General features: G+C 36.1%; 1 protein-coding gene across 6 annotated transcripts in view; it reads left to right on the top strand.

Moving 5' to 3' along the window:
- VPS13B (vacuolar protein sorting 13 homolog B) overlaps positions 1 to 27,882 on the top strand; it is a 486,160-nt gene that overhangs the window by 314,906 nt on the left and 143,372 nt on the right. For all 6 annotated transcript variants that reach the window (XM_075743649.1, XM_075743646.1, XM_075743650.1 and 3 more), the window contains 3 exons: positions 2,290 to 2,493; positions 11,245 to 11,371; positions 13,084 to 13,227. In XM_075743649.1, the coding sequence (XP_075599764.1) occupies positions 2,290 to 2,493; positions 11,245 to 11,371; positions 13,084 to 13,227 (475 nt within the window). The remainder of the gene's footprint in view (positions 1 to 2,289; positions 2,494 to 11,244; positions 11,372 to 13,083; positions 13,228 to 27,882) is intronic.

Below are 27,882 nucleotides of genomic sequence, written 5' to 3'. Positions count from 1 at the left end.
AAAATATGTAATTTGGTGCTTTATTTTCAGTAATATTTCACAAAAGATATATTCCAATATTTACTTGCATTGGACAAAGTATGTAAATAGACACTGGGTCATACAATAATCTCTCAGGTTTTTTTTTAAAAAAAAACAACACAGAACTGCATTTATATTGATGAAATAATGCCTAGAAAGAATAATAAAAGACACAGTTGTTGTGGTTACATCTCTCTATGTGGAAAGTTGACAAACACATTCTTGAGTTTTAAGAAACCACATTTAATTTTGAAATACCACTACTGACATAACAGATTTTCAGTGTATTTCTGCTAAGCATTTAAGAAAGTTATAGGGCTACTGAACAATGCCATCACACTGCCTCACCAGGAATGACTTCATCAAAACAGCTCTCCTGCAATTCACATGCCTCTCTGGGTAGATACAATTAATTACTTAATTTTCTTAATTGCTAGCATACTCCATTGGTGACAATGGCATGGCATTAGCAGTTTCAACTGTGTTTGGATTCGAGCAGCATGGGGATGGCACTTTGGAATAGGTTATGTACCTATTCTTACAGATTGTATGCGTTGTGTGAATCACAGGTTGAGATGTGCTGCTTGAATCCTTATTTATTTTTACATTGTTAACATCAATGATTAAACAAATTGCAGAATTATTAAGTTCTCTGGGGAGACAGCAGCGACACACTAAATAACGCCTTTGGCATAAGACAACAACCTAGAATGGAACAGTAGATTGGATGACATATGTAAGTAAGAAGCTTAATTTCAATGCAGATGTAAGAAATCAATAGACTACAGTTGGACGTTATCATAGATTCAAAGCAAAATAAGTTTAAGATGCCCCTGCTCCCATTACGGACATGTTTTGAAAATTAGTGATATGTTCCATTGTGCATTTTTATTACAATACCAGATGAGCACTGCACATGAAGCTATATTGTTCTCAGTGTAGGAAGGGCAAGATAATTTTTTGGAAGATTTACTAGTGCTTATTAGCAGAAGACAAATTGTAGTAGAAGACTCCTTTGATACTGGTCACTGATAAAACCGAATGGTCTTAGCAGCCTCCACTCATCCAATAGCCCTTGAATGTTTTGTTGAAGTTGAGTGTGACTCTTTCCCAAGCTCAGCTCAAGATTGAAATATTTTGTGAAAATCTGGGGGGCTCTGGGGGCCCCAGAACAAGAGCCCCCAGAACAAGACAGACATGGAGCTGTTGGAGAGAGTCCAGAGGAGGGCCATGAAGATGATCAGAGGGATGGAGCACCTCTCCTATGAGGACAGGCTGAGAGAGTTGGCATTGTTCAGCCTGGAGAAAAGGCGGCTCCAGGGAGATCTAATTGTGGCTTTCCAGTACCTGAAGGGAGCCTACAGGAAAGCTGGAGAGGGACTGTTTATCAGGGAGTGTAGTGACAGGACAAGGGGTAATGAGTTTAAGCTGAAGGAGGGTCGATTTAGATTAGATGTTAGAAAGAAATTCTTTCCTGTTAGAGTGGTGAGGCACTGGCACAGGTTGCCCAGAGAAGCTGTGGATGCGCCATCCCTGGAAGTGTTCAAGGCCAGGTTGGATGGGGCTTTGGGCAACATGGTCTAGTGGAGGGTGTCCCTGCCAGCAGCAGGGGGGTTGGAACTAGGTGATCTTTGAGGTCCCTTCCAACCCAAACCATTCTATGATTCTAATGGAGTAGAATTTAGCAGAACCCACAAGTAATGTGGTCCACTCAAAAATGCTTTTTCCTCACTTGTCAGAACAATTTTAGTAACAAAGCACTGTACTGAAATTCCATGTTAAAAAGATTGAAATGTTTTTCCATCATCTTGGAATGTTCTTTTTAATTTTTATTCTTTGATAAGTTTGAATGCTGGAACAATTGTCTCACAATAAAGTTGTTCGCAATACTGATACATAGCTGTTCTTTTTGAGGACTTGAATGTGACAGCCTTTATCTATTCAGTAGATATGAGTTAGTCCTGCCTCCCCATATGGACCTGATTGAAGGTGCAGTGAAGTCAATGGATTGATCACATATCAACTTTGGTGGATCTGGCTAAATTTTGGAAAGTATTTATTTGCATATCTCCCATTGAATTCCATAGGAAAGAGGCAGCTGGATACTTCTGAAGATCTGGACTTAAAATAATGCTTAGATGTAGTCAAGAATGGCATATTTGATACCTTAATTTTCTTAGTTTTGTATCTTAATGAATATCTGATTGGTCTGGTTTTGACCTTTGTTGCTGATTTTTAATTTTTTTTTTTACTCCTTTGGCATTACAGGAGAGCACTGAATCTAGGAATACTTCGAGACCCTGGATCAGAGGTTGAAGACAGACAATATCAAATAGATCTTCAATCTATAAACATTGGTACTGCTCATTGGAATCAGTTGAAACCAGAGAAGGAAAATGGAAAAGGAGGGGTTTTGACAGAGAGTGAAAGAAATTCTCAAAATCCAGCACTTGAATGGAACATGGCCAGTAGGTAGGAAGTTTTTTTTTTAACTTACTCTTTTCTAGAATTACATAGCACAAACACTGCAGATATCATTCAGTATATCTGAATCAAATAATGCTGTATTGTTTTTGCTTTACATTACAAGCATATTTCCATGGAGTTTTGGATTTTACATTTGAAAAGCATATTCCTATTATTGTTACACTCTAATTACTGTCTAGTTATTGTGTGCCTTTGGTTCTGTTATAAGCTTTTTTCTGAGTGGCTTACTGTATGTTCATAAAAATAACTCCAGGGCTCAGACTTGAGCTTCTCAGTCTATAAGCAATGGGAGGTTTTGGTTTTGGTGGGTTTTTTTTTTCCTTTTTTTTCTTTTTTAACTTCTTTTGTTTGTATTTTTACAAAGCTTGAGTAAAACCAGCTTAGACATTTCGAAGTTAGAGGAGGATAAAGCAAAACGTTTCCTATTGGTTCTGAATTGTTTTTTGCACTTCTGTAAATAAAACCAGATGAATTTTTAAAATGAGATATTTCAACTGAGTCTCCCTTATTGTGTATTGTATGATATGCACACGCAAAGCCCCGCCCTCCAGTTAAAAAGGTTTAAAAGATAAAGCATGCACACACTTGCATAGTATTTTAAATTTTAAAGTTTTCAAATATAAAATAGAGGGGTTTAATTAGTAATTTGTGAAAAATTGAAATTTTTATTTTAGTTTTAAGATACTCTTTTATACTTAAAAATTCATACAGAAGGTGACAGGAATAAGGTCTGATGGCCAAGAGCAAACTTTAGAAGTAATTTTGTGGATTTAGATGCATTTCTGCTAGAAGATGCCTGTGTGTCCACACATTTATTGATTTATTTTCATTTGAAAGTCCATTATATCTAATTTATGTGAAAACAATCCAATTTTTATGAAATGCATGCATAATTTTATGGTTCCTAAGATAAGATTCCCATCTCGATTGAGGGATGAGTTCCTAAGAGTGATACAGAAAAACAGGCAGAATCATAATGCAAGACCAAAATTGAACTATTGCTGGTTAATTTTCAAAAACAGGGGAGATGAGAGGACTCTCAGAGATTTTTCTGAAAGTAAGGCAAGCTGTAGCAAAAGAAGCTATGTGAGGATGGCACGTGGCGCACAGACTGAGCTTTCTAAGTGATGAATTGATGAAAGACCAAGAGAGCAAATAAGCTTGCTCTGGAGGAGTGTGTGCAGGAAAAAGGTGTGATTAAGAACAAATTCCAGTTTATCATTGAAAAATACAGGGCAGGAAAAGCAGATCTAACCAAAGTAATGATAAAACTACAAGGAGTGACATGAATACTGATAAAAATTTAAATACCGTGATACTATTTGTTCATTTATAAGATCACCTGGTTCTTTCTTGTCTTTTATTGATTTATTTTTTTTTTTTAACTAATATAATTCCATAGACTTTTTTTCTTTTAAATTCTTAGCCTTGAAAAAAATGTGTATGACCTTCTTGCTGGGCCTTGATTTTGGGCAAGTTGCCCATGAAGTTCTTTCTCACAAAACAACGTAGGGCCACTGGCATTTCTTGAAAGCTAAGATGACACTGATCTCCAAAGGACTTCTGGCTAATTTGCAAGTTAAGCTAACATAGCAAAACCAGCCGCTGAGGAACTGCCTTTTGTTTTTCTTCCCATTAGTGGCTGAAATCATATTGCCAGCACACTTTGGTCTGAGCTTTATGGTTATAGATTTGGATAGGAAATTTGGTGGGATTCCTGAAAAGCTATTAAGATAAGGGAAGCAGCTATTACAGATAATCTGTACAGAGTTCTCTTTATAACTGCTTGGACATTCTTCTTTTCCTCAGAAGACTTCCAAAATAAAATTTTATTAGAATAGATTTGACAAAGAAGTATGCTTGTTTTGAAATATCTTTTGAATGAATCTTCTGCTTGGATTTTAATTTAGGTCAGTTGTAATTAAGTATACTAGCTTTTCCTTTCTGGTATGCAATACAGTATTTTAATTCCAGCTTGAATTTGTTTAAAGAGAAGGTTGATATGAATGTTTTCTTGTCCTTTTGGCTTAAAATTTTGCACATTCACTACAGTTCTTTTTCAGATTGTTCGCATTTTTGCTTTTTAGTTGGCAGTCAGTTTTGCTGTATCTGGGTTTGTTTTATGATTTGTGGAAGTGGTGTGCTGAGAACTGGGAGAACCTGCATTGAACCCAGCCATCCGCTGAGATATTTTCAGCACGCACCAAGAGGGTGGCTGCATGGTGTTTTACATGGTGCTTAGTGTTTTCAGGGTGAAGTTTATCTTAAGATTTCCTGCAACTACCACAGAAGCTTTATTCTTTGACCTATTTGTGATACTGTTTTCTTTTTTAATTCTTTAAGTTTCTTAGACATGTTTAACCTGGAACGTAATGAATGATTTTTACAGAGTTATTTTAGGGTTCATTTCTTTGTTTGGTTTTAATATAATTCTATTTGTTTTTACTTATCATTTAGACCCAGTGTTCTGGTTTATTAGCTTCACTGGGGTTTAAGATTCTTTTTTGAGATCTGTTTCCCTCATTTTTTAATTCTTAGGAGGTATGTGGTGCAGTATAGAATCCAACCTAAATCCAAGTATTTCATACAGTTACTTTACAGAAAACTTCAGCATAGATACCAGCTATTCATTTTCCATTCCCCTTTTTAAAAGCATTACTGTATGTTTTTTAAGGAAATTTAAAAGTTGTAAAAATTCTGAAATAGACTATATTGTGATTTAGTCTACTGGTTGAAGTTTGGTCTTGTTTTTAAAATTTGCTTGAAAACCAAATCACTCTAAATATAACATCTATGGATATCATATGAAGAAATATTTGAAAGCTTTTGACATAATTTATCATTTAAATGTTTTAACAATCTTTACACAGAAAGTAAATCATTCAAATTTTCCCACTGCTTTTTCTGGAAATATTTGTCAATACTTCTATTACTTAATATGTCATGGGTTTGATTTTTTTTTTTAAACTTTTACATTGTCATTTGGAAAGCGAACGGTCTTGCTTTGAGACTTAAGTGCTGAATATTTCAAGGTGTTTATTGTAAAATTCTTCAAGCGAGGCTGTTGTGAAGTGCTGGTGTGATGCCTCCTGCGCCTCTGCAGGTCACCCCAAGAAGAACGGGGGAAGTGGATCACTCTGGTAGGGTGAATGCTCTCTCTCAGAAATAAATGTCCAAATGCTGTGCTGTACTAAGGATGAGGGATCATGACTCTTCCCATTATGAAATGTTTATACTTCACTGTAGATGTTATAAAAAGCTCCCTAATGGTGTAATATATAAAAAGAATACTGGAAACAGTCAGACAGATCTAAAAAGGTTCTGTACAAATGAAACCTGTCTACATTTATTCCCTTTACCAAACAGCATGTGGGGAACTGGGAGTACTTAACCAAAAGAAGTTTTCTTGATTGAAAACTGCTTTTTCAGCTTGCAGATCTCCTCCACCCTCTCCCTCCTCTCAATGGAAAAAACAACAGCCCTGAAAGAAATAAAGAAATATATCCTCTCTTGAGGCCTCGCCCCCGTCCCTGTGCAATCCTTCTACAGCTCCCAGCAGCAACTTCTGCTTCCTGCAGCCTGAATAAACTCTGTTTAAAAAAAAAAAAAAAAAAAAATTGAGCTTAAAAGCATTACTTCTCTGTGTGGTAATGAATTGAGTGTGGCAATATACTGCATTACAGTTTTGTCCTTGGCATACCACCATCTGGAACAGCTCTCTGCAACTCTCATTGAGTACGTCAGGGAGCCAATGATCTGTTGTACAAAACTGAACAAAATACCACTCTTGCTTTGCGAGGATCCCCAGAAATGTTTCCTGCAGATTTTTCTTTGAATAGTTTTCATTTTCAGGCTTTTTGGAAAGTTGAAGTGCAGCCTGCCAAGTTCTAACAAGGAAAACCAGAAAAAAGTGATCAGTAGGTCCATGTGTGGGGAAGTAGGGGCATTCCCTGTGAATCTTTTGGTATAAAATGCAGTACATTTGTATTCAGTCCTGTATTTCAGTTGCTGTGTTTATTGTACCTGATGTCATGCTTCTATTCATACTGTACAAGGCCTTAGTCAATAAGATGGAGTATGTTATTGTCTTTATGCATCCACAGCAAAGAAATGTTGCATGGCATTCTTAATAAGACAAAAATTAGCTTTACTGAGGCATAATTATATAACAATAGTGATTCTATACAGCTAGATGGTGTACGTTTGTTCATTGTCTAATTTTGGTCATTAGATAGTCCTCAAAATATTGCTGTGGTATTTCACTGTCTTAAGATGTGTCTTTGCAACACCTTAGAGAGCTGAAAGGATGCAAACTGTTCTGCCCACCGGGAGGTGGAGGTCTGGGGCATAAGCATGTCATTAGATGTCCTAATACATTTGTGGATCAGGGATTAACTGATTTATACAACTACGTGGAAAACCTGCAAGAGAAAAATCTTTCCTAAGTCCTAAGTTAGCACGCTAACCAAAATAACATCTTTGGTTTTGCGTGCTTCACTCTACTAGAGAACACTATTTGATTATGTGGCCTTTTCCATGTTAATACCTGTGTTTTTACTTTTACAAGGCTCAAAATTCTTTGTGAGGATTCATCTCTCAGTAGATAGTAAACTTAAATGGCATAAATAAGCTCTTGATTATCATCCGTGTATTGAATGTATATGAGTTTCTCCCTGTCCTATGTATTTTTTAAGTATATAAGGGCTCAAACTCTAGATTCAGTAAGTTATTATTAAGAAAAAAAATTATTATTAAGAGTAAGGCAAACATTTCCAAGTTTCACATCTAGGTTATGTTTAGCTCTAACTGGCCAGTATTTTTTGTTTGTTTCGATTAGTTTTTTCCACATAAGACAGCCAAGTTATAGTTCTTGCGCATTCTCAATGCTTATCCAGTCTCACATCATCGCACCTCCTTGATTAGTGCAACATCATCTCTTTGGCAGTCTTTCCTCCTCATATAAATTCAACGTGCTTCTGAGAGGATGTAATCAAGTACTGGTGATCTGATTTGATGTAATGAAATGTTGTTGCTTTGATTACAAAATAATGTTCTTCACATTTTTTTCTCTTTTCTTCCCACAACATTTTTTGTCATGTTAATCATTAGATATGTCTTTGCTTTCAAGGTACTTCTAGACTTCTAAATGCATCCATTTCCTCTTACATGTCTTCTTTCATTTGTTTTGAAACATCCACACTCACTGCTCATCAGATCTCCTCATACCAGTTACCAGGGCTGTCACATTTAATTTTTGAAGATCTACTTTCTTGCTTACTCCTAGACTAACCTATATGTTATAAAGGCATTTCCTGTGAACATTCACAAAGTTATTGCAATGTCTTCTTCCAAACCCTTCCCCAAAAATTCCTTTCTATTATCCTGTAATATAAAAACTGAAGACAGCTTTCAGGTTGCCACTGTACAGATACCATTACCTACAGCGCTGTTAGTTGTTTCCTTTATTTCCCTGTCTGTGGGTGTGGGGTTTTTAATACTTAATTGTAAGCCTCTGAGGACAGAGACCATTTTTGTCCTGTGCTTTTACAATGCAGATCTGTGGTCCATAACCAGAGTTCTTGTTATCGTGCAGATATAGCCCAAGTTCAGCACTGAGTAAAAGGCACCTCCAGGCCTTATCGCAAATACTTTGCTGCCTAGTTGCTTTGCGTTAGCATATGGTCTTTCAAATGTGCTGTACTTTTAAGTGTAGATGATCAACTGCTTTAACATCTCTAAAAGTACTAGCTTTTCCTTTTTTTTCCAAGACAAATATATAACAGATGCATAAATGAACCATGGAATGAATGTGCTGCAGACATAGAGCCATCATTACGCTCTTCACAATCAAGTTTTTTCATAAGCTCATGTGGCGTACACCTGTGTTAAGTTAACGGTGCACTTAGGTGCAGTGTGGAAGACTTAATAATTCAAAGTGGAATTTGTTTCTTTGTTCCTTTTGTGCTCTTTCTCATATCCTCTCCCTTCGTTATTTACGGTGCTCTGTTTGCCTTCTGTTTGTACTTACAATTATTTTGCTAATACTTGATTTGGCTGAGCTTCAAATTCACCAACTAGAAATGCAGAAAGTAGTAAGTAGAGCAGGACAGGGATACAACATAAGGCTGATTTTAAAATAAAATTAAAAAATCAGCAATCTGTATTATCAAAAAAGTCCTTTAAGATGCAGTGTACTGAGTATCTACTAGAATATTTGAAAATTAAGAAATGGGAATATGTATGAGCTGAAAAATAATTTGAACAGTGATTGAAGAGAAACAGTTGTGACTTTGGGCTTCAACAAATAACTTGCTTTTATATCTCTGTTTCATATATTAAAATCATGCTTACTAGCAGTTTTATGCCTCTTCAAGTGGAAGTTTTCTAATGCATAGCTGTGTGTTCTTTCATAGAATTGTTCTACTACTTCGCTCTTTCATTTTCCTCAAAAACAAAGGCATTTCTTTCTCATCCTGTTGTGAAGGGGAAATATGAATTGGGTAGAAAGATGTCTGGTTTAAATTTAACATGAAGGTGATGGCAGGGAGAGAAACATTGTAGAACTGGCAAAATCTAAGACCATTTTCTCAGCTGAAGATGTATGCTAACCACTAACAGGTCTGCTTTCTAATTTGGAGATCTAATTAGACTAATCTTGCTTTAAAAGCCATCATTACAGACCAGCAGAGCTACAGCTGACCAAAATATTGAAGCTTTTAATGTAAGATGGTAGTTTTCTCATACTCACTAATTGGCTTGCTCTTAAGCATATTGCACACTCCTTACGGTAGCGTGCAGCTTGCTCAGCAGTGTTTGTGAAGGTCATTTGAAGCAAAAGTTTATTAGACTTGGGCTCAGTAAATACTAGCTCTGTGCTCTGTAGCATCGGCTGTTAACTTCTGTATACTGTTGTCCTAAATACATTTAAAAGCTTGAAGGCTGACCCACGTCTGACAGCTTATTTTCCCTTATAGATTGCCATGCTTTCTACATGTTTTGAGGACACTTAAGCAAATTGTTAGAATTTGAAGCATCAAAATCCAAATAGTCCAAGCAATAAATTGTCTTCTATGGATTTTGAATCTTTTGAATTTGACAGTCAAGTTATGATATCTATTTGATTTCTTTTCAGCCTAACTCTTGACTTACAAACCATCAGCATTTGAGATTATGTACTTTTCAACAGATTCCATTTAGAACTATTACCTTTACTAGACTATGTATATCTATACTTGTTCTTAATCGAGATGTAATTATCTATTCCACATGGAGTCCAGAGATTTCTGCATAGGCAGGCGTATAACCGTATTGTTTGGTGACATTAACACGGATAACTGTAGCTGATGGTAAGGACTAATTGTCTAATTGCATAGTTCATGTCTCTGTCTCAGTTGTGCAATTTATACTGATGTCTGAACTGCCGCGTCTCAATCAGTGGAGATGGCGAGATTAAAGGTAATACAAGGATATCTAACTGACATGCAGGTATATCTGGAGAGTCCTGCACAGATCTAATCTCTTCTTCTCTATCGCAGTGTAGTTCAGTCTTTTATTTTATATCGTGATAGACAGTTGCATAATTTAGTGTATTCTTTTAACTCGCATTGTTTCACAGTTGATAATTTTCTATTTTGTAAGCATAGGAAAACTTACCTTGGACCAATAACTTTTTGATGATTTTTAGAGTTCTCTTTGGTGAAATGTAGGTATTTAGCATTTCTATAAATGAAGATAGGTAAAAAGAATTATGAAAAAGTATCTTGATGGAAGGGTTCTCCCAGGAATTTGAACTGTATCCTCTTTTAGGGGCTGAGCACCATCTTGATCTCATTACTTTTTTTTTTCCTTGATCAGAGGCTCTCAGATGGCATTTTGTGGCAATAGTTTATTTGACCTGACCCAGAAGATTCTGGCTATTTGGAATGTGTTGTCATAAGCTATTAGTGATCCATCTATAACAGGGTTGTGCCTCTAGGCTTAGTATTTGGTTAAAGGAAAAAAAAATAAACACCCAGCTGGAAAACAAATGTAATTATCAAGTTTAATGGCACAAATATTCTTGGCAAACAAACATTGATATTTAGATGAAAAGGTACCAACTAAGATCAATCAGTGACAGAAGCGGTGGAGGACGACTGACATCCCTCCATTTTCAAGGCATTTTAAACATCTCGGCAACAGTTACTATAAATTTAATGTGCGAGTGCTAGAGTTTCATGGGGTTTGCTAGTTTAATTTTTCATGTCTTTGATTTCTGTGTCACTTATGTTGTTGCATGCAGAATATTTTCACCACAGAGTTTTAATGCATGAATTCAAATATTATGCAGGCTTCAGGACAGCTATTCATAAAGTGAAGAGTATCCACAGGCAAGGTTGAAAAATACTGAAAATAAAGTTTGTATCTTTGTTCAAATGATTTTGTATAGTTGGTTAAAAAGTAGAAGCAGCAATGTCAAATGTCAAACTTATCTACCTAGAGATGGGTTGAAGAGATTTAGACATACTTCTTCTGTGAAATGAAGGTAGAAGTCTGCCTTTAGGAATGGAATTAACATGATTTATAATGATGATATTTAATCCTTATTGAGGTTGCAGTCAAATGCCAAACTGGTAGCACAAAAGTGCTTCAGTACATGCTGGATGTAAAAAACAACATGAGGTTTTGCCCCTCAACAATTTATAATGTGATTTAATTTTTTTTCCTTTTTTTTCTTTTTTTTTTCTTTTTTTTTAGCATACGGCGGCATCAGGAGAGGAGAGCAATTTTAACTCCAATTTTAACAGATTTTACGGTTCGAATAACTGCAGCTCCTGCAATTATTTTTACAAAAATTGATGCTGCAGAGAATTTACACCCAGAGGTTAGTACAAAATGTGAACAGAAATAGCATAACTTTTAATATGTGGATAATCTTAACATTTTACTGTTCCACCATTTTAAGTGTCCAGGTGTTTTCAAATACAGAGATCGCCAACTGGGGGGAAAAAAAAAAAAAAAAAAAAGTCTTAATCACTAGCTGAAATGTTCTTTCTCTGCTGGAGAAAGAATTTGTGTATAGCATTCGATATTAAAGGCGGCCCGTCCAGAGGTAGATAAGCCTGTTTGCAATTCAGAAAATGGGAATCCTTTAATGATTTCCAGCAAGATTTTTAAAAGATTTGTGATGGAAAGGTGTTGAGAAGAGGTGCTATAGTACAACATTACAAAACATTGTTTTCACAAGCTTCTCATAAAGCAGCCTGAAAATGTAATCTATACACTATCTATAAGAAGAAAGTTGAGCTGTGTTCTTTTAGCCAGATTTTCAAGCCCACAAATTTCCACAAAGCATCCGCTCCCCAACCATTATTGTGGGTACTTCAAGGTATTCCAGATTTAACAATCACTTTTACCAGTCTGTGGGCCAACTTGTTAATGATTAGTCCGTGAAGAATGTTACACACAAAAGGTATTGGCTCCCTTTTTGGCATTAGTTTGTAGCTCAAGAATTTAAAATGTTTTATGTAGGGGAAATATCAGAAAGTTTTTATCAGCTCACAAGGGGTATTTCTCATAACAGCTGTGTCCTGGGAAGAGCAAAACTGGTACAGGAGCGTAAAGGGAATTAGGTGTGTATTGCAACATGTAATAGGTGTAAATTGTTGGAAAATAATAGCTAACGGGTATGGAAAGAAAAAAAAAATTGTCAGCTTCATATTTTGTGTAAAGTGTCATCACAAGGGCAGATGGAAAATTATTTAGTGTAAAAAAGAAGTAGAAAGCTTAGAGGGTAGCTAGGATGCATAGAAGTTATTCAATTAAAAAACATAGATCTCTGAGCTTTACTAATGCTTATGTTCAAGAATTTCAGTGTTTTCTGTGCGTACGTTCTTCTTGTTATCTGTTCCCTGGGTGACATTCACTGATGAAGGGAGAGGACTAGTTTAGATTGTGAAGAGCTGAACATTGTGCAACCTTCTCATGAGAAGGGGTAGTACTTCTATTTATTAAGCAACCCTTCCGCATCGGTTCTGTTTTTCATCTCTTTATCACTTGCCAACAGTGCTCAAGAGGTTTTTTTCGCTAGAGAACACCAATAAACAGTGGCCATCCAGCTAACTTTGCCTAGGTATTAACAATGGTTTACAGGCAAAGAGAAATCAATTAGGTTGGCTATCAGTGAGTTCCAACATGTGATTTCATTATAAATCAAGCAGAATTTATGTTTTAAAAAAAAGAAAAAACATTCTTTTCTTGGAAGGAAAGGAGAATTGTAGTCATTGCCAGGAAAAAAAATACAAAAACAAAATATGACAGTCCACTGTTTGATACTATCAAGAGATGGAAACAAGACCTCACACACAAGATGCTTTTCTTGCAAAATTTGTCTTAATAGTTAAGCTGTTGAAAGTAAAGCAAAGAAAAAGCCGTATACTTATTTAGAAGCCTGAGACCACTTTCTCCTCAAAAGATCTAATGAATACTAATGTTGAAGCATTAACTACAGCAGAGAATCACAGTACAGTTATATAGAGGCTGAAAATTATTTCCCCAGTAGCTCTTATCTAGTATTTTCCATTAATGTCTCCACAGGAAATTTTGGTGTGTGGTCATTCTTTGGAGGTGAATGTGACAACAAATCTGGATTTCTTCCTCAGTGTTGCTCAAGTACAACTTCTTCAGCAGCTGGTACAAGCCAATATGGTTGGGCTGGAACCTTCCAGTAGCAGTACTGAGGTAGGTTTTTCCCTGATTTGCAGCTGTTTTTTTTAGAGTACTGTAGCTCTGATCAGGTGTTTGCGTCATATAGACAAAATTATATAGGTAAATGAAATACATGTATCATTATTGTTTGGTCAGCTTTAAAATGCATTCTAATATTGTTCTAACAATAGGATGTGTTATTTTACCAAGAATATTATTCAGTAAATTAGACTAAGGTGATTCTGCCACATCTTATGTACAATGAGAATTATCTTATGTAAACAATGAAGGAAATAAGTTGTTTGGCATTTAATTTTAACTTTTATTGAAGTTTTGGCATCTTCTTATGAGTTCACTGTGTGCTTCACTAAAGCCGGTAAATGATAAAATTTTTGCTGTGCCTGGTAACCACTATTCACATTAACTGTCTTCACTTAAGTCCCTAAGATTCAATTCACCTCTGAATCTTGTCATACTTCTTCAGTACGAATGGTGATGAGTACATCATGAAGGGGCCTTCATCTTCTGAACAATTAATCTCTACTCTTTTCTCGAATTTTACAGTGTTCAGCAAGTATCTCTTGAATTCGTCATTCTCCTTTCTGGAAGTTGATACCTCAGTTTGCATTAAAGGCCAGTCACTAACTGTGACAGTCTTGTATGTTTTAATAATTTAACTTCTGGGCTGATACAAGAAAAAGATAGGAGAAAAGAAAGTGAAAAGTTTGCTGTAAGAAAAAATACGTATTTCTTATCTTCAAAACCAGGAATCTAGATGCTGACAGCATCTTTTAAAGCCAGTAGAAGTTAATATGTGACAAGGCACTGATTCTTCTGGAATGATTGTTGGATCCATTGAGAAAGAACAAGAGTTAGGGAGACAGTTATAGAGCAAAACACAATCAACTCTTCCTTTCCAAGAATCTAGCTAATGGGAGAGCCAAAGAAACTTTTCTCCTTCCTTTCCTGAATCTCACAGATTCAGCATGCATGTGAGGCTGGGTGGAAGTGGGGAATGCTCTAGAGCAGCCAAACTACTTATATTCCTCTCTCCTCACCCTGTCAAAACCCCAGAAGTTGTTTGTGTTCTGCTAATCTAGGCATCACATCATCCCCCCCTCCTTTATCCCTTCCCAAGGACAGAGGGAAATAAAGGACGTTGTTTCATTGCCATGTTAAAACATGAAAGATGTAGAAAAGAAATTCTTTTCCTTGGATACTTTGCAGACACAGGGCCTCTTTTGGAGATGCCAATTATAAATAAGTATATATGGGAATACCTTCAATAAATAATTTGTGGAGCACTGTTTTTCCATTGTCAGTGGAATGGATAGAATCAGAAGATTTGAATGGGTGCCAAGAATTTTAATTTTGAGTTGGCGCTGTGCAGAAGTGCTGCATGACTGATGTGGACTGTACAAACTTAAAAGCAATTTACTGCATAATTTCAGAAAGCTTTTAGTTGACTACATCCCAAGATACCTATTTGTTCTTCATTGATATCTCCTTTGCATTATTGATGTCTCCTGTAATGAGTAATGGGAGTATTTCTGGTTCAAGCTGGTGTTTGTCTTCTCTTTAATAAGTTGTAGGACTATGTCTTGATTCACTATACTGAAAATGTAAAATTCAATGGATGGTTACTTTTTGTCCAGTTCTTTCTTCAGTGTTCTGTGGTCTCATATGCCTATATGAAGCCACCCCATCCTCTAATGTATGTGCATTTATTATTATCCTGAGTTTCTCCTTTAGTCAGCAGAAAGAAACATAATGCACATTGTGTGCTACTGTTTTCATGTCAATGAATGAAGTCTGGAGCCTGCACATGGCTATTCATGCTTCGCAACTGCTAATTATTTCATTGCAAGAATCAAAACATAATTTAGGTTGGAAGACGCCTCTGGAGACCATTCTTTTGCTCCAAAGAACACTAATGTCAAAGCTAGATCAGGCTTTTCAGTGTATTGTTCAGTCAAATCTTTATCTCCAAGGAAGGAGGTTGCACTGCCCTTCTGGGTAATTGTCCTGTGCTTAACTAAGCTCTCTCTGGCAAGTTTTTGTCTTTATATCCATTCAGAATTTTGCTTGATACAACTTTTAACCATTGCCTGTCAACATTTCACTATACATCTCCAAGAACAGTCTGACTTCATCTTCTTCATAACCCTCCTTCAGATAACTGGAAATAGTGATTTGATACCCCACCACCATCCTTAGCCTTCTCTTTTTCCATCTGAACAAAGCTAGCGCTCTCACCCTCTCCTCATAAATCCTGTGCTTTAACCTGTTAACCCTCTTGATCCTCTGCCCACTCAAGTTTGTTAATCTTTTCCTTCTATTATTAAGCTCAAAGCTAGAGACAGTACTCTAGATGTGGACTCACAGGTATCTAAGAAAAGGAAATAATCTCACCTCTGATCTGCTGGCTATGTTGTTGTTAATGCTGCCCAGTAAGTGCTTAGCCTTCAACGCTACAGGGGCATGCTGCTATCACATGTTAAATTTGTTGTCCACCAGGACATATGGGTTCTGTTCTGCAAAGCTGCTCTGTAGCAGTTGGCCTCCAGCCTGTATTTGGTTTGGGATTTTTCCATCTCGGGTGCAGGAGTTTGCATTTACCTTTGACCTTCACGAGGTTTCTGTTAAACCATTCCTCCATTTTGTCAATGTCCCTCCAAATGGCAGCCCTTCCCCTCAGTGTGTCAACAACTCCCCTCAGTTTGGTGTCATCTGTGAACTTTCTTTGGGTATGTTTTATATCATTGCCAAGGTCTTTAAAAAAACACATTAAACATCGTCAAACTTTGAGGAATGTCACTCTAACTAGAGTTCAGCTACACTTCGGAACAGTGGCCATTACTCTCTGTTTTTCATGGTCCAGTGTGGTTTTTACTCACCTTGTAGTCCACCCATTCACTTCACGCTTGGATCCAACAGTTTGGATACAATTCTGCTGTGGAAGACTCTGTCCAAACTTTGCTAAGGTCAAAGCAAGCTGCATCCAGTACTCTATCCACAGAATCAATCATCTCAGCATAGGAGGCAATTAGATTGTGGTAAGGGATAATTTGCCTTTTGGTAAGTATGTGTTGTTGGCTCCCAAAAACCTTTTTGGTCTTCAAGTGCCTGCAGTTGGCTTCTCTGCAGATGTGTTCTGTCACCATCCTAGGGTCTACAATGAGGCTGACTATGAAGTAGGTTCGCTGGATCCTCCTCCTTGCTGTTTTTGAAGATGGGCATGACATTTACTATTTTCCAGACATCAAAGACTCTCACAGACAGCATATGCTTTCACATATGATAAGGAGAACCCCAGCAGTGGCACTGGCCAATTCCTCAAAACCTGTGGATATGTTCTGTCCAATATTTTGAAGTTTTTGAAGTTATCCATCCTCCAAAGACTTTTCTAAAGTATTGCAAATAACCAAGGCTGTTATGCAGGTCATAGTGATACACAGAACCTGTGCTCCGTTTCTCCTGCTGCAGCGATTCATCTTGCATTTGCATTCAACACAGTCTTATTCAGCAAGACAATTCATAGAAAATAGCTTTAAGATGGTTTTTCCCCACAGTGCCTGTCTGCTTTGCAGATTTAGAGCTTCTGGTTCCTAGTATTTGAGGATTTTCACCACACTTAAGCATGATTAAGTGAAGAGTAGGAAGAAACAGAAGAAACTATATTCCCCATGGGAAAGTACAAAATGAAATGGCAAAACCAAGAAAGTTTGCATTTCCAAATCAGAATGTATGAAACCTGTCTTCCAAACTCTGCCCCAAGATAGCACAGCAGTGATTTTTTTTTTTTAAGTTGAAAGGAATAGAAGGTGGTTTTTTTGTAGAAGAGACATTTTTTAATAAATATGGTATTTGTACATGAATTTACACCACTGAACTGTGTGCATTAAGTACTTGTTCAGTTATTTTCAAGAGTATTCAGAACCTATGCACATGCAATGCTTCTCTTCAGGGATTCATGAATGAATGAGCAACCCCACAATAAACAAAAGTATGTAAAAGCACTGCACACAGGCATTCTCTGAATAGGAAAGGGAATAAAGAAATGCCTTGAATTTCTTGAGATAACTGACTGTAAATTAGTTTTATTGATTGTCCTTTTTTCTGCTAGAATAATGAAAAGATTGAGATACATTCTTGACAAAGATTTTGTTGGGTATCTGTCAAAAAGTGTACTTCAATACTGAAAAATTAACTGTAACAGAAGCTGTAGGATTCAAGAGTTGCCTAAAAGTAGGAAGAGAACAAGAATGGTAAATTATTCACTTTTTTTTATGCATTGGTGCCACTTTAAAGACACTGCAGTTGAAATATTGAAAGAACTAGAAATGAAATTGAATTTTAGAGATCTGACCATGGACTACTGAAAGTTGCAAAAAATTCTTGTTTCTGAAGGTGTCCAGCTGATTGAAAATTCTGCATTGCTAGTAGGGATTTAGTCTTTTTTAAGAAAAAAACCAATATCTAGCATATAGAACACACAGAATCATTGTTCAGATTTAGTGAAAAGATTTAGGGAAATTTAAGTTCTGAAGCAGCTTTCCTTTGGGCACTCACATTATTACCAGTTGAGATGATAATCTTGATTGTGTCTTTCCTTCAGACAAGCTGTTCAACCACATTTAAAGATGCAGTGTTTAACCTGTTTTCAGGAAGCCATTTTTACAGTATGAGGTCTTATTTAAATGAAAAGTCAGTGATGAATTGTGATTTCATCTCATTATATTTGTTTCCTGTTAATGTCTGTTCAAACACAGTTATGTCTATGTGTATAGAAACGGTTGATTTGCTTTTTAGCATACAAAGCTTAAGGTAGGATAGAATCATGGAATAATTTAGTTGGAAGGGACCTACAGAGTTCATATAGTCCAGGCCCCTGCTCGCAGCAGGCCTAATTAGATCAGGTTGCTCTAGGGGTTCAATCAAGTCTTGAATACCTCCAAAGACAGAAATTACACGACTTCTCTGGGCAGCCTAGTTGACGACCCAAGTGGTTTAAAAAAAAAGAAAAAAAATCCTAAAAAAAAGAAAAAAATATCCTAGGCAGCCACCTTTGCTGCCCAGAGACATCACTGACTCACGTCCACCAGAACTGCTCTGCAACGAGCTTGTATCACTGCTGAGTTTCTTCCTTCCCAGGTACACGACTTCACATTTCTCCTCGTTTAACATCCTGAGGTTCCTGTTTGCCTCATTCATCTGCCCTGTGTAGGGCCCTATGGATAGCAGCCCTGCCCTTGCGCATATTCACTGCTTCCCACTAATCACTACCCTCTGTGCTCAGTCATTCAACTAGTTTTGTGTCCAGCTGGTAGTTCACCCATCTAGACTGTAATGTCCAAACTTGGATACAAGATTATTATGGAAATGTTAAAAGCCTTGCCAAAGTTGAGGTAAATGACATCCACTGCTCTACCCTTGTCTGCAGATCCAGCCATTTTATCATAGAAGGTAATCAGGTAATCTGATAGATACCTGCTTTGTGGGTTCTGAGGAAGGGCAAAGCATGTCAGTCAGAAGCTTTGCTTTGTTCATCTTAGCTTTGTCACTTAGCGGTGTTCATCTTTTTTGATACTTAGCAATGCTTTGCATTTTTTCAGAGCCAATAGTTTCTACTGCTTATGGTAAATGTCCAAGTAAAAACTATGAATATATATAAAGCTTGGCTTTTTCTCTGCTACTCTCTAGTCCTCTTTCCGTAGGCCTCCCAGCTGATTCTTTCTCCAGCAAGGTGACCACCCAAGGGTCCCAGCTATGTAGGCTGATGACAGCTCTTCCAGCAGGCAGCCCTTTGAAGCTAACCAGTATTCCAAAGAAAGACAACAAAATATTTGGGGATTCTGGGTATGATTTATGGGGAGGGGGTGGATCATAAGAGTCAAATGTATACACCTTGGCTGCAAGATGAATGTTTTGGAGCTGTGAAGCCACAAATATTTGAGAAGTGCAAATATCAAGGCTGAAGTAGAATCATCTAGAGTCGTATAAAGAATTATAGAGATATATAAGGAGTTATATAATTAAAATGAAAGGAAACATTATTCATGTTTGGATGTTAGGAAAAATCTTATTTGGTGTAGAACACTGCCAAGGGACATGACAAAAAGATGTTGAGCTGGGGTCATTTCACTGATTTTTTTTGTATCAGGAGAAGACTATCTGCTGTGATTTTATGATTGAACTGGTTCTAATGTTATAATCTCTAACTGATCATAACAGCACCCTAGCAATTCCTAATTTATGTGATTTTAAGTTCAGTAAATTCTGTTCATCTGCCCTAGATTTCAAAAAATACGCTACACTTAGTTACAATGGCAAAAATTAGTGAATTGCATTCTCTGAAGCCTCAAAATCATTCACCAGGTAAATCTCTTTTTATTAAATAAAGAGGAACTTCAGTATATTAAGATTGCCTGGGGCATGTGGATTTACCAACAGTAATTAGTTTTGTTATTCATTAATATCAAGTAATCATCATATTAAGTCTAGTTTAAAAACAACTGTGTATAAAGAATAACACATGACTATTTTTGAAACCAGGGTTTTCAAGCAAGTTAAATATTTATACTTTTTAACAAAATAAAAAACATCTTTTAAGGGGGCAGGGATGAACCGCATCATTAAGAAAGCCAGAGATGGGGATGCTCTTTGATCTATGTATGTATTCTGCCCAGTATCCCACAGAAAAAAACCCCCACTCAAGTCATAATGCTAATATAACATTCTTTCTTTCTCCCAGTCTCTTGACTCCACTCTTTATTCTTGGTCTCCTGCAGTCTACTTTGTTCCAGAAATCCACACATCAGTGTCTCAATTTCCAGTAGTCTTGACGTGACTCACTCATGATATTCATATGCAATTCTCCATTTTTTTCATTGTGCAGAGTTGCTGTTTTAGAAATTAAGCAATAACAGCAAGGATAAATGTGGCTTAGTTGACTAGACACACACACTTGTGTGAGCTCCCGTTCCCAGCTAGCACATTGCTTATCAATAGTGGGAATCTTTTATCTGCAGAACAAACTTTTCTCTCAATTACCTAAAGCCACAATCTTACAACATACTCTCTGTATACAGTATTCCAAGTCTGATGAGAAAATCCATCAAAATGGGGAACAGGTTTGAAATGAGAGAGACACTTAACTGTAGTGAGCTTGTTGCCTGATACGGTTCTGATTTTTCACGTGTCTTGCTCTTAAGTCACTGTCCAAAACAGTCAGAACTTAAAATAAACAACCCCAAGATTTTAAAATTTCAGTTGAAGTTCAGCTCAGTCAGCTGACAAGATGGCTGTTCCTCCTCTTTTCCTCTCCCCTCTGAAATTAGTCTTCTTTGCAATGACACAGCCATTCCTGTTTCCATTACGAATTTTCAGGTTTTGGGGTTTTTTAGATTTGCTCATTATTTTTTTGTTAGTTACAAACTTTGCAGTTTTGAGTTAAAGTTGAAACATTTTCACTAACTTGGAAACATAGATTTGCTTTCTATGCTTTATGTACTTTATTTTACTCTGGACAAACAGTGAGAAAATATCAATAGTTAATGAATTATCTTGTACTAATACTTCTCACAATTACAATTATCTTGTAATTACTGGTCACAAATAATATAATTACTTGTCAGTAATATAATTACTTGTGAGAAGAGAGCCTACTGCTGATATATTTATTTATTCGTCCCTGAGGCCTCAGCGGTGAATGAACTTCAGAGAACCATCGGGTTTCTCAGCAGCTCCTCTCTGTGTTGCACCTGACTGGGGCTCATGTCTGGCTCGAGAGCTTTTTCTTAAGTGTCTAACCTGATTTGTTGGAAAGAAAGTGATCTTTTGATGGCTGAGTTGAACAGCCATTTGTGGCTCTTCAACCGCAGGAGTTGAAGAGCTTGTTTGTTCTTTATTTTTAAAGGAAAAAATGAAGTATCCTTTTTCCAAGCAGGTTTAGCGTATTAAAAAGTAAAATAAAATAAAATTGCAGTGACAAAACTGTGACATTCTTGAATATTCCTGTCTGTATTATTCTAAGTTGAATTCTCGCTGTTACATAATTAGTATTTCATGTGTAAATGAGGATGTACTGAGAAAAGGGATGGAAAGTTTTCCAAGGGACTGGATTTAAGCAGATTGAAAGCAGATGGCTATCCACATTGTATCACAATTTTGGCACATCGCTCATTAAGAAAACCTATGCCACTGAAATTAATTCACGCCCAACAGATGTTTAGTACCATAAAGGGATATGACCTGCTTGACACCAGTCACTGGAAGGAAAACTTTTTCTTTTGATGTTTTGCATTAGGTACCACGGATATTACACATGTGTCTCACACACTGAAAATAGAACTGATTTTCTTATATAAATTTTACGTAAATGCACACTCATCCCTGCTGTTCAGCAAACATAATTAATGTTTTATAGAGAAATGTAAGGTTCTTCGAGTGTGTGCCTTCATTTAGTAGTGGACATTGCATTGAAAAACAAAGTCATTTCTGTTTCTAACTCAAACTGAAAAATCTTAAAGCTATATAATTAAATTTTGTCTAAATGCACTAGCTGTAAAAATCTAGCAGTAATGTAATGGGATACAAGTAATTTATCTTTTTAAAATATCATGGGTATAGTAAATAGATTTTTTTGCATCCCTGCCTTTAACCCAGGACTATATGTACATATATGAATTTGAAGTGTAACATTTCAGATTATAAATTATAATAATAATCCATACTTGATTATGATGAACATATGGATGGGGTTTTAAACAATCAAGTCATTAACACTGGAAATACCTTGAGTTTGCAGCTGCCTGTTTTGATGTGTTAGTAAACATTTGACCTTTGGAGTCAGCGAAGCAATTGTGCCGGGTTTTTTAAGGTTTCAGACAAATAGGAGATTTGTATTTATACTTTTCCTCCCCCAGCCTCCTGTGGCAAAAGGATGGTCTAGATCTGGGTTTCAAATAAAATTAAGAACTTTAGATTCAAGTGTGGGAAAGGCAATAATCCATTTAGCATTCAGTCCAACACAAAACCAGCATGTGTGCAGCTCATTATTTATAGGAATAAATTACTTATGGGGATGTCATTATATGTCTGGCTGTGAGCAGTGATGTTCTTTCTCTAAAGAGAAGGGGAAGACTACAATGGTTGCCTTTTCCTCGTATTCTTGTTGACTTGTAGCAAATGAGTACGAATCAGCAGCATTACAATGGATAACTTTTCAGCACAAAATACTTTTAAGAGTTTGAGTCTGGATCTCACTCTGGATATAAATTAACTATGTTTTAGTCCTTTGTGATATGTCCTAGGTTACATATAAAACATGCCTTGTACATGTTCTAAGTACTTTACAATCTTTTGTGAGAGTTGGCATATATCTGTAATTTAGAGTGTGCCTGTCTTTAATAATGGATATTTGTATAATCTCTTGGTGTTTGAAAACATGACTAGAAGCTACTACTGTAGATTACCTGAGATTTATCTTACTCTTGATAAAGTGCACTGGTACTTGGAGTAAATGGGAAGAGGAATTACCTGTATTATCAGTCTAATTAGGGCAATTATATTCTAGTAATGTATATTGCTATATTAATGATATTTCTAATACAGATCCTCATTGGTGTGAAGTAGGACCAACAAATCCATTTTCTCCCCTTAAAAAGCATGCAAAGAAAATAACAAGTCTTTCTGTGCCTAATAACTTCATGTTCCTACCAATAACTTCACAGACCTAAAAACTGTAGGCCCTGTGTTTTAAAGCCTCTCTGAAATACAGAAATAGAGCAGAGGTCACATCCTGAAATTATTTTTTATTATAGTCAGCAAAACTTTCCTAGCATAAGTGACCATCTCATTTTTTCCCTGTTTTTAAAAACATGGGTACTACTTAATATATACTAGAGAGGATCTCTTGGATTCCTTTTCAATTTTAGCTCTGTTTTTACAATGTATGAAAATGAATCTTGACCCTCAAATGACGTCTGTATTAAAATATTTCTATGTCTTTACATTTATTTTCTTCATTATTACTAGGAATCTGTTGCAGTCAGTTCTTCAAGGCAGTCTTGAAAGCTGAATTTATAATTTCGCTTTTTAGGTTTAAAAGGGAAGAACTCTCAGAGTTCTTTCTTACTGAGGGACAAAGCTAGATAATAATTTGGCATGTTTTGATTTGACAGTACTCAGGAGCTTAAGTGCTTTTTGCAAAGACATCTGAAGAGTTTTAAAAGTATAATTAATGAAAGGTTACAAAGAACATTCAATAGTGCAGGAAATAAAACTCTCTGTAAGCATTTAGATAAAAGTAGGCTCTTTTCTGCCAGCTTCTCTCAGTAATTAGAATTGTAATATCATTTATAGTATGTCTGAGTTTTCCTTTAAATATGTTTATAATTGGGAACAACCTGTATATGGGTGTCTCATGCAATTATTCAGTTAGTAAGACTGACTTCTCAGAAAATGTTTTTTCTTCTCAACATGAATTCAACTAGATGGATTAATATCTGATTCTACTGACATTAAAAAAATTAGTAAGGCTGGAAGACATAATACTGATGGTTGTTAGTTTTTATCAGAACATGACAATAAAAAACAGAATTCTGTACATGTGCCTTGAACATAAGATCTGGTAAGTTGTAGTTGCTTTATTAGTGAAATTATAAGAGTTGAAGTTTTGGCACTGCTGAATTTCTGCAATATTTTATTATGAATATATAAGCAGAATAAAAAGGATTGTTAGAGTTCTGTTTAACTTACTGATTAGCCTGCTGTCATCTTCCAAGTGCCAAGAGCTGCCCTTAACTTTCTCCTTTCAACAGTTTATCGTTGCAGGTTAGAATGATGTTAGATCATAGCAGGTGCCTAATCAATAAATCACCAATAAATAATTTGATAACTTAAGCTGATCCACTTGCTCTTAATTTTTTCCAAGCATGGGTACATTGAGTGACACTGTTTCATTAATCACAATGAATCTGACTTCAGTAAGGGATTATCTAATCATCAGTGTACTTGGCTTTTGTTGGAGGCATCAAGTGGGCTTTGAAGGATTGGAATCAATACTGGATTTGATCAATTTTAATCACTGTTTAAGGTAGAACGAACGACTGGAATTTTTACTCATTTATGAACTTAGGTAAATTAGGAGATTTAACAAAGTTTAGTGAAACCAGATAAATTGCCAAAAGGAAATTGAAAGTATTAATTGGAAAATAAATAGGGGTGCATTTTCACACAAATAAGCCAAATGATTAGCCTGAGTGAGACAAGTAGTTAGTGTTAAGACTGCAAGAAGTGGCATTAAAACTGATTTGGCCAAATAAAGAGGATCTCCGTTGGAAAGCTGGCTAACATTAGAAGCAAAGCTGACAGGTGTGCTAACTTTTCTATCATTAGGGTTTTTTGATAATTCAGACTTTCATAGAATGTTTGATTCAGGTGACGAGATTACTTCACTGTAAGATTTCCTTCAATTAACTCAGCTTTAGATGAGAGATTCTTAATTAGAGATATTTTTGAATGATTGACTGTTCCATAAATAATTTTTCTAAAAATAATAAAATAATTCACTGATAGAGAATCCACTATAGTCATTCATAAACTTTTCCAATAAGTAATTCTTTTCCAGTTAAAAAAGTGCACCTTATTTCTTGTTTAAAAGTGACAATATATGACTTTAAAAAGTCAATAATTGCTGTCAACGCCCAAGAGTCAGAGAATAGGTGGCAGTCTGTGTTACCTCTTTTCCCTTTTATCTGGATACCATATTTGAAACAGCTAACTATATTTTAAAGCTCGAAGAATAAAGAGAAAAAGGATATATGCTGCCTTTGAATCCCATTGGAAAAATGTTTTTCATGTGTATTGAAGGAGAAGAATGGGAAAAAAAGCAACATTTAAGATGGGGAAAAAACCTGACTCTCTTCCAAATATTTGACTAGATCAGATCCTGCGGATTGCTGAGCAACTATAAACATCATTAATCTTAGTTAGGAAGCTTGATTCCACTGGAAGTCCTTGGTAAATAAAGGATTAAATAATTATCTCCTGCTTCAAAAATAAAATGCATTGTGGTTCTCTGTTTTATGCTTTGGTTACATAAATATAGGCAGTCATCAAAGTAACAACCCCTTGTTTAAACTTTAAAGGTGTGATTTCCAAATGGACTATATTTGGTAGTTTATAGGGCAGTATTGTAAAGATTAGTGTAGACAAAAATAATAAAGAAGTGATGATTTATAGGTCAATCTTTTTTTTTTTCTTTAAGTTTTTTAATATTCTGTAAAGAGTTTCATGCCAGGTCTCTAGTGCTGTGTTTTTACTTATTATAAGCCCTAGCTTTATACTCTTTTATAAATTCATCTTTGATGTACAGTAGACCTATTGTACTGACTTCTTCATAAAGTATAGTCTATTATTGCAAAGAATATTGCTTTGATCTGCTTGACAGGTTTAAAGTATGGACGCATATGTGGTGTTTGATAAATTACCTGAGGGGCAAAGAATGTTGCTGCCTTTTCATAATTATTCACTTTTTTAGAATTAGTATATGCCAGATTCTTACAAGAAGAAGATATAATACCTGCACATGGAGAACAGAAACAGAAGTGCTAAGAAAAGAAATACAAATATCAGAGTGAAGTGCAGTTAATGTCCTGATTTTTTTCAGTGATGCACCTAAGATTACAGGTGTAATGTTAATAAAAGGACCATATTTCCTCATTCTTAAAAGTATTTTTAATATTCTGGTAAAAGTCTTTCCAATATAAATGATAACTAGTTTGCTGATCAGTGATAGAACAGGTGAGTTCTCAAGGAGTTTGTTTCTCAGTCTGGCAAATCCATTTCCTGGTGTCCTGTCACTTACCACCTGGGGATTTTTGGCAAGAGAACATCTATTTGTCACACTAGCATTTAGGAGTGGAAAACACAAGAACTCCTCTTTGAAAAAGAAATTAAATACAAACCAACACTCCTCTTGGTCTGCTGCTGTCCATGCAGGCATGCATGGATAACATACCATCCTGTAAATCAGTCAATCTTATAGTCCTCAGTCAAATATGGCCATTGAGGTCATTACGAACTGGTTTTTGTACAGAGTACTCCTCCATAAGCTTCAGCGTAAGGCTAGACTTTTTGAAAAATATTAATTTCTAAGCAAATAATAATTTTGCTTAAATTTACCCTAAAGAATATTCCTGTCTAATAACTGTCCATATTGGAGAGAATTATTGATACAAAGTGCAGTTATTTTGTATCTTCCATGAAGAACTTAAAAGGTACTTTCAAATGCTTACATTTTCTTCACAAAATCTTTGTGAGGATTATGGCTCCAGGAGAGAACTCAGTTCCACTAGTGAACACAAGATGCTTGCTTTTGAAATTCAAGGCAAGTTAAACATCTGAAATATTTTCCAGAGGATGTCATCTGAAGCCTTGACCCATTTTCTCTCTCCTCCTGATGTATTTCTCCCTATCCCCTCCATCCCTATTTGTCAGGTTACATAGTCTTGTTTATTTTCTGTTAGCCCAAATGCATGCTTCAGTAGGCTACCAGTCCATACCTATCCCATACAATCTGAAATTCCGATAGGTAGCTAATATTCTAATAAAAAATAGCATAAGCTATTTCTTGAAAGAATCATAGCCAAATTCTTCATCTTTTCCATCCATCATTCTTTTCTTATTCACAAGTTTGTAACTGCAGTGATGAATGCAGCACTCAACAATCAGTTGTTGCAAATATGGAAATATTTGCTCACAGTAGAAGTAAAAACAAAAAAATTGTCCCTGTTTTGGATCCCTCTCAGACCTCCCCTGCCACTTTCTGGCATTCTGATATTTCTGCCTCAACAGTGAGCAAAGCTTCCAAAATTCTTCAATGTACTTGCTGTTATTGAATCTATGTGTTGCTAGCTGTTCGTAGATCCTGCGCAAATTTGATGCTTAAAAAATTATTTCTTCCCCCAAAACACATGAAAACACATGAAAAAAATCTTCTTGTTAAAGTTGAGGAGGAACTGTATTTAACAATTGAGCTGGTGAAGGATGGACTCAGATGTACTGCTAAAATGATCACACAAAGAATGACCTGGGACTGAAGTGTCTGGTTGGAATTTTTATTCGCAACCGATATATATTTCAAGCATAATTTGTAGTCAGAGCCAATAGCCAGTGGACACAAGCTGTCATTCACCTGGGGACAGTGTTGAGCAAAAAGGGGGAAACCTGGAGTGAGCAGATCTGTGTTTTGTTTCAGAAATTCAAGGCACATCCTGCTCGCTAATGTCTTCTGCTTTCGTAATACCTGCTTCTAGGTCTTTCACTTTTGAGCACCCCACCTAGGCTACCCAAGCACTGGCTTCAGCAGTATTCGTCAGCCTGCCAGATGATATTTTGCTTCTAGACCTGGCTCTTGGCCGGTCACTTCGAGTAAACCCCACCAGCAGGTGTGGCACGTTCCATAAGGCTAACCCCCGTGTTCTGATAAATTGCAAAGACATCCCACCAGCTCCCTGAATAAATTATATTAATACTGGGGGGAGGAGGAGAAGCAAAAGTTGTTTCAACTTTGGCATTTTGTTCTTTTACCACAAAAATTACTTCTTGGAATCTAACTAATGTAAAGATTGGATATTTCATAGTGAGCAGAATGTTACTTGTAATCACCCCAATAATGGGAAG

This window comes from Balearica regulorum, chromosome 2, assembly GCF_011004875.1.
Source record: "Balearica regulorum gibbericeps isolate bBalReg1 chromosome 2, bBalReg1.pri, whole genome shotgun sequence".
Classification (NCBI taxonomy): Eukaryota; Metazoa; Chordata; class Aves; order Gruiformes; family Gruidae; genus Balearica; species Balearica regulorum.
This window is presented reverse-complemented; position numbering and strand designations above follow the sequence as displayed.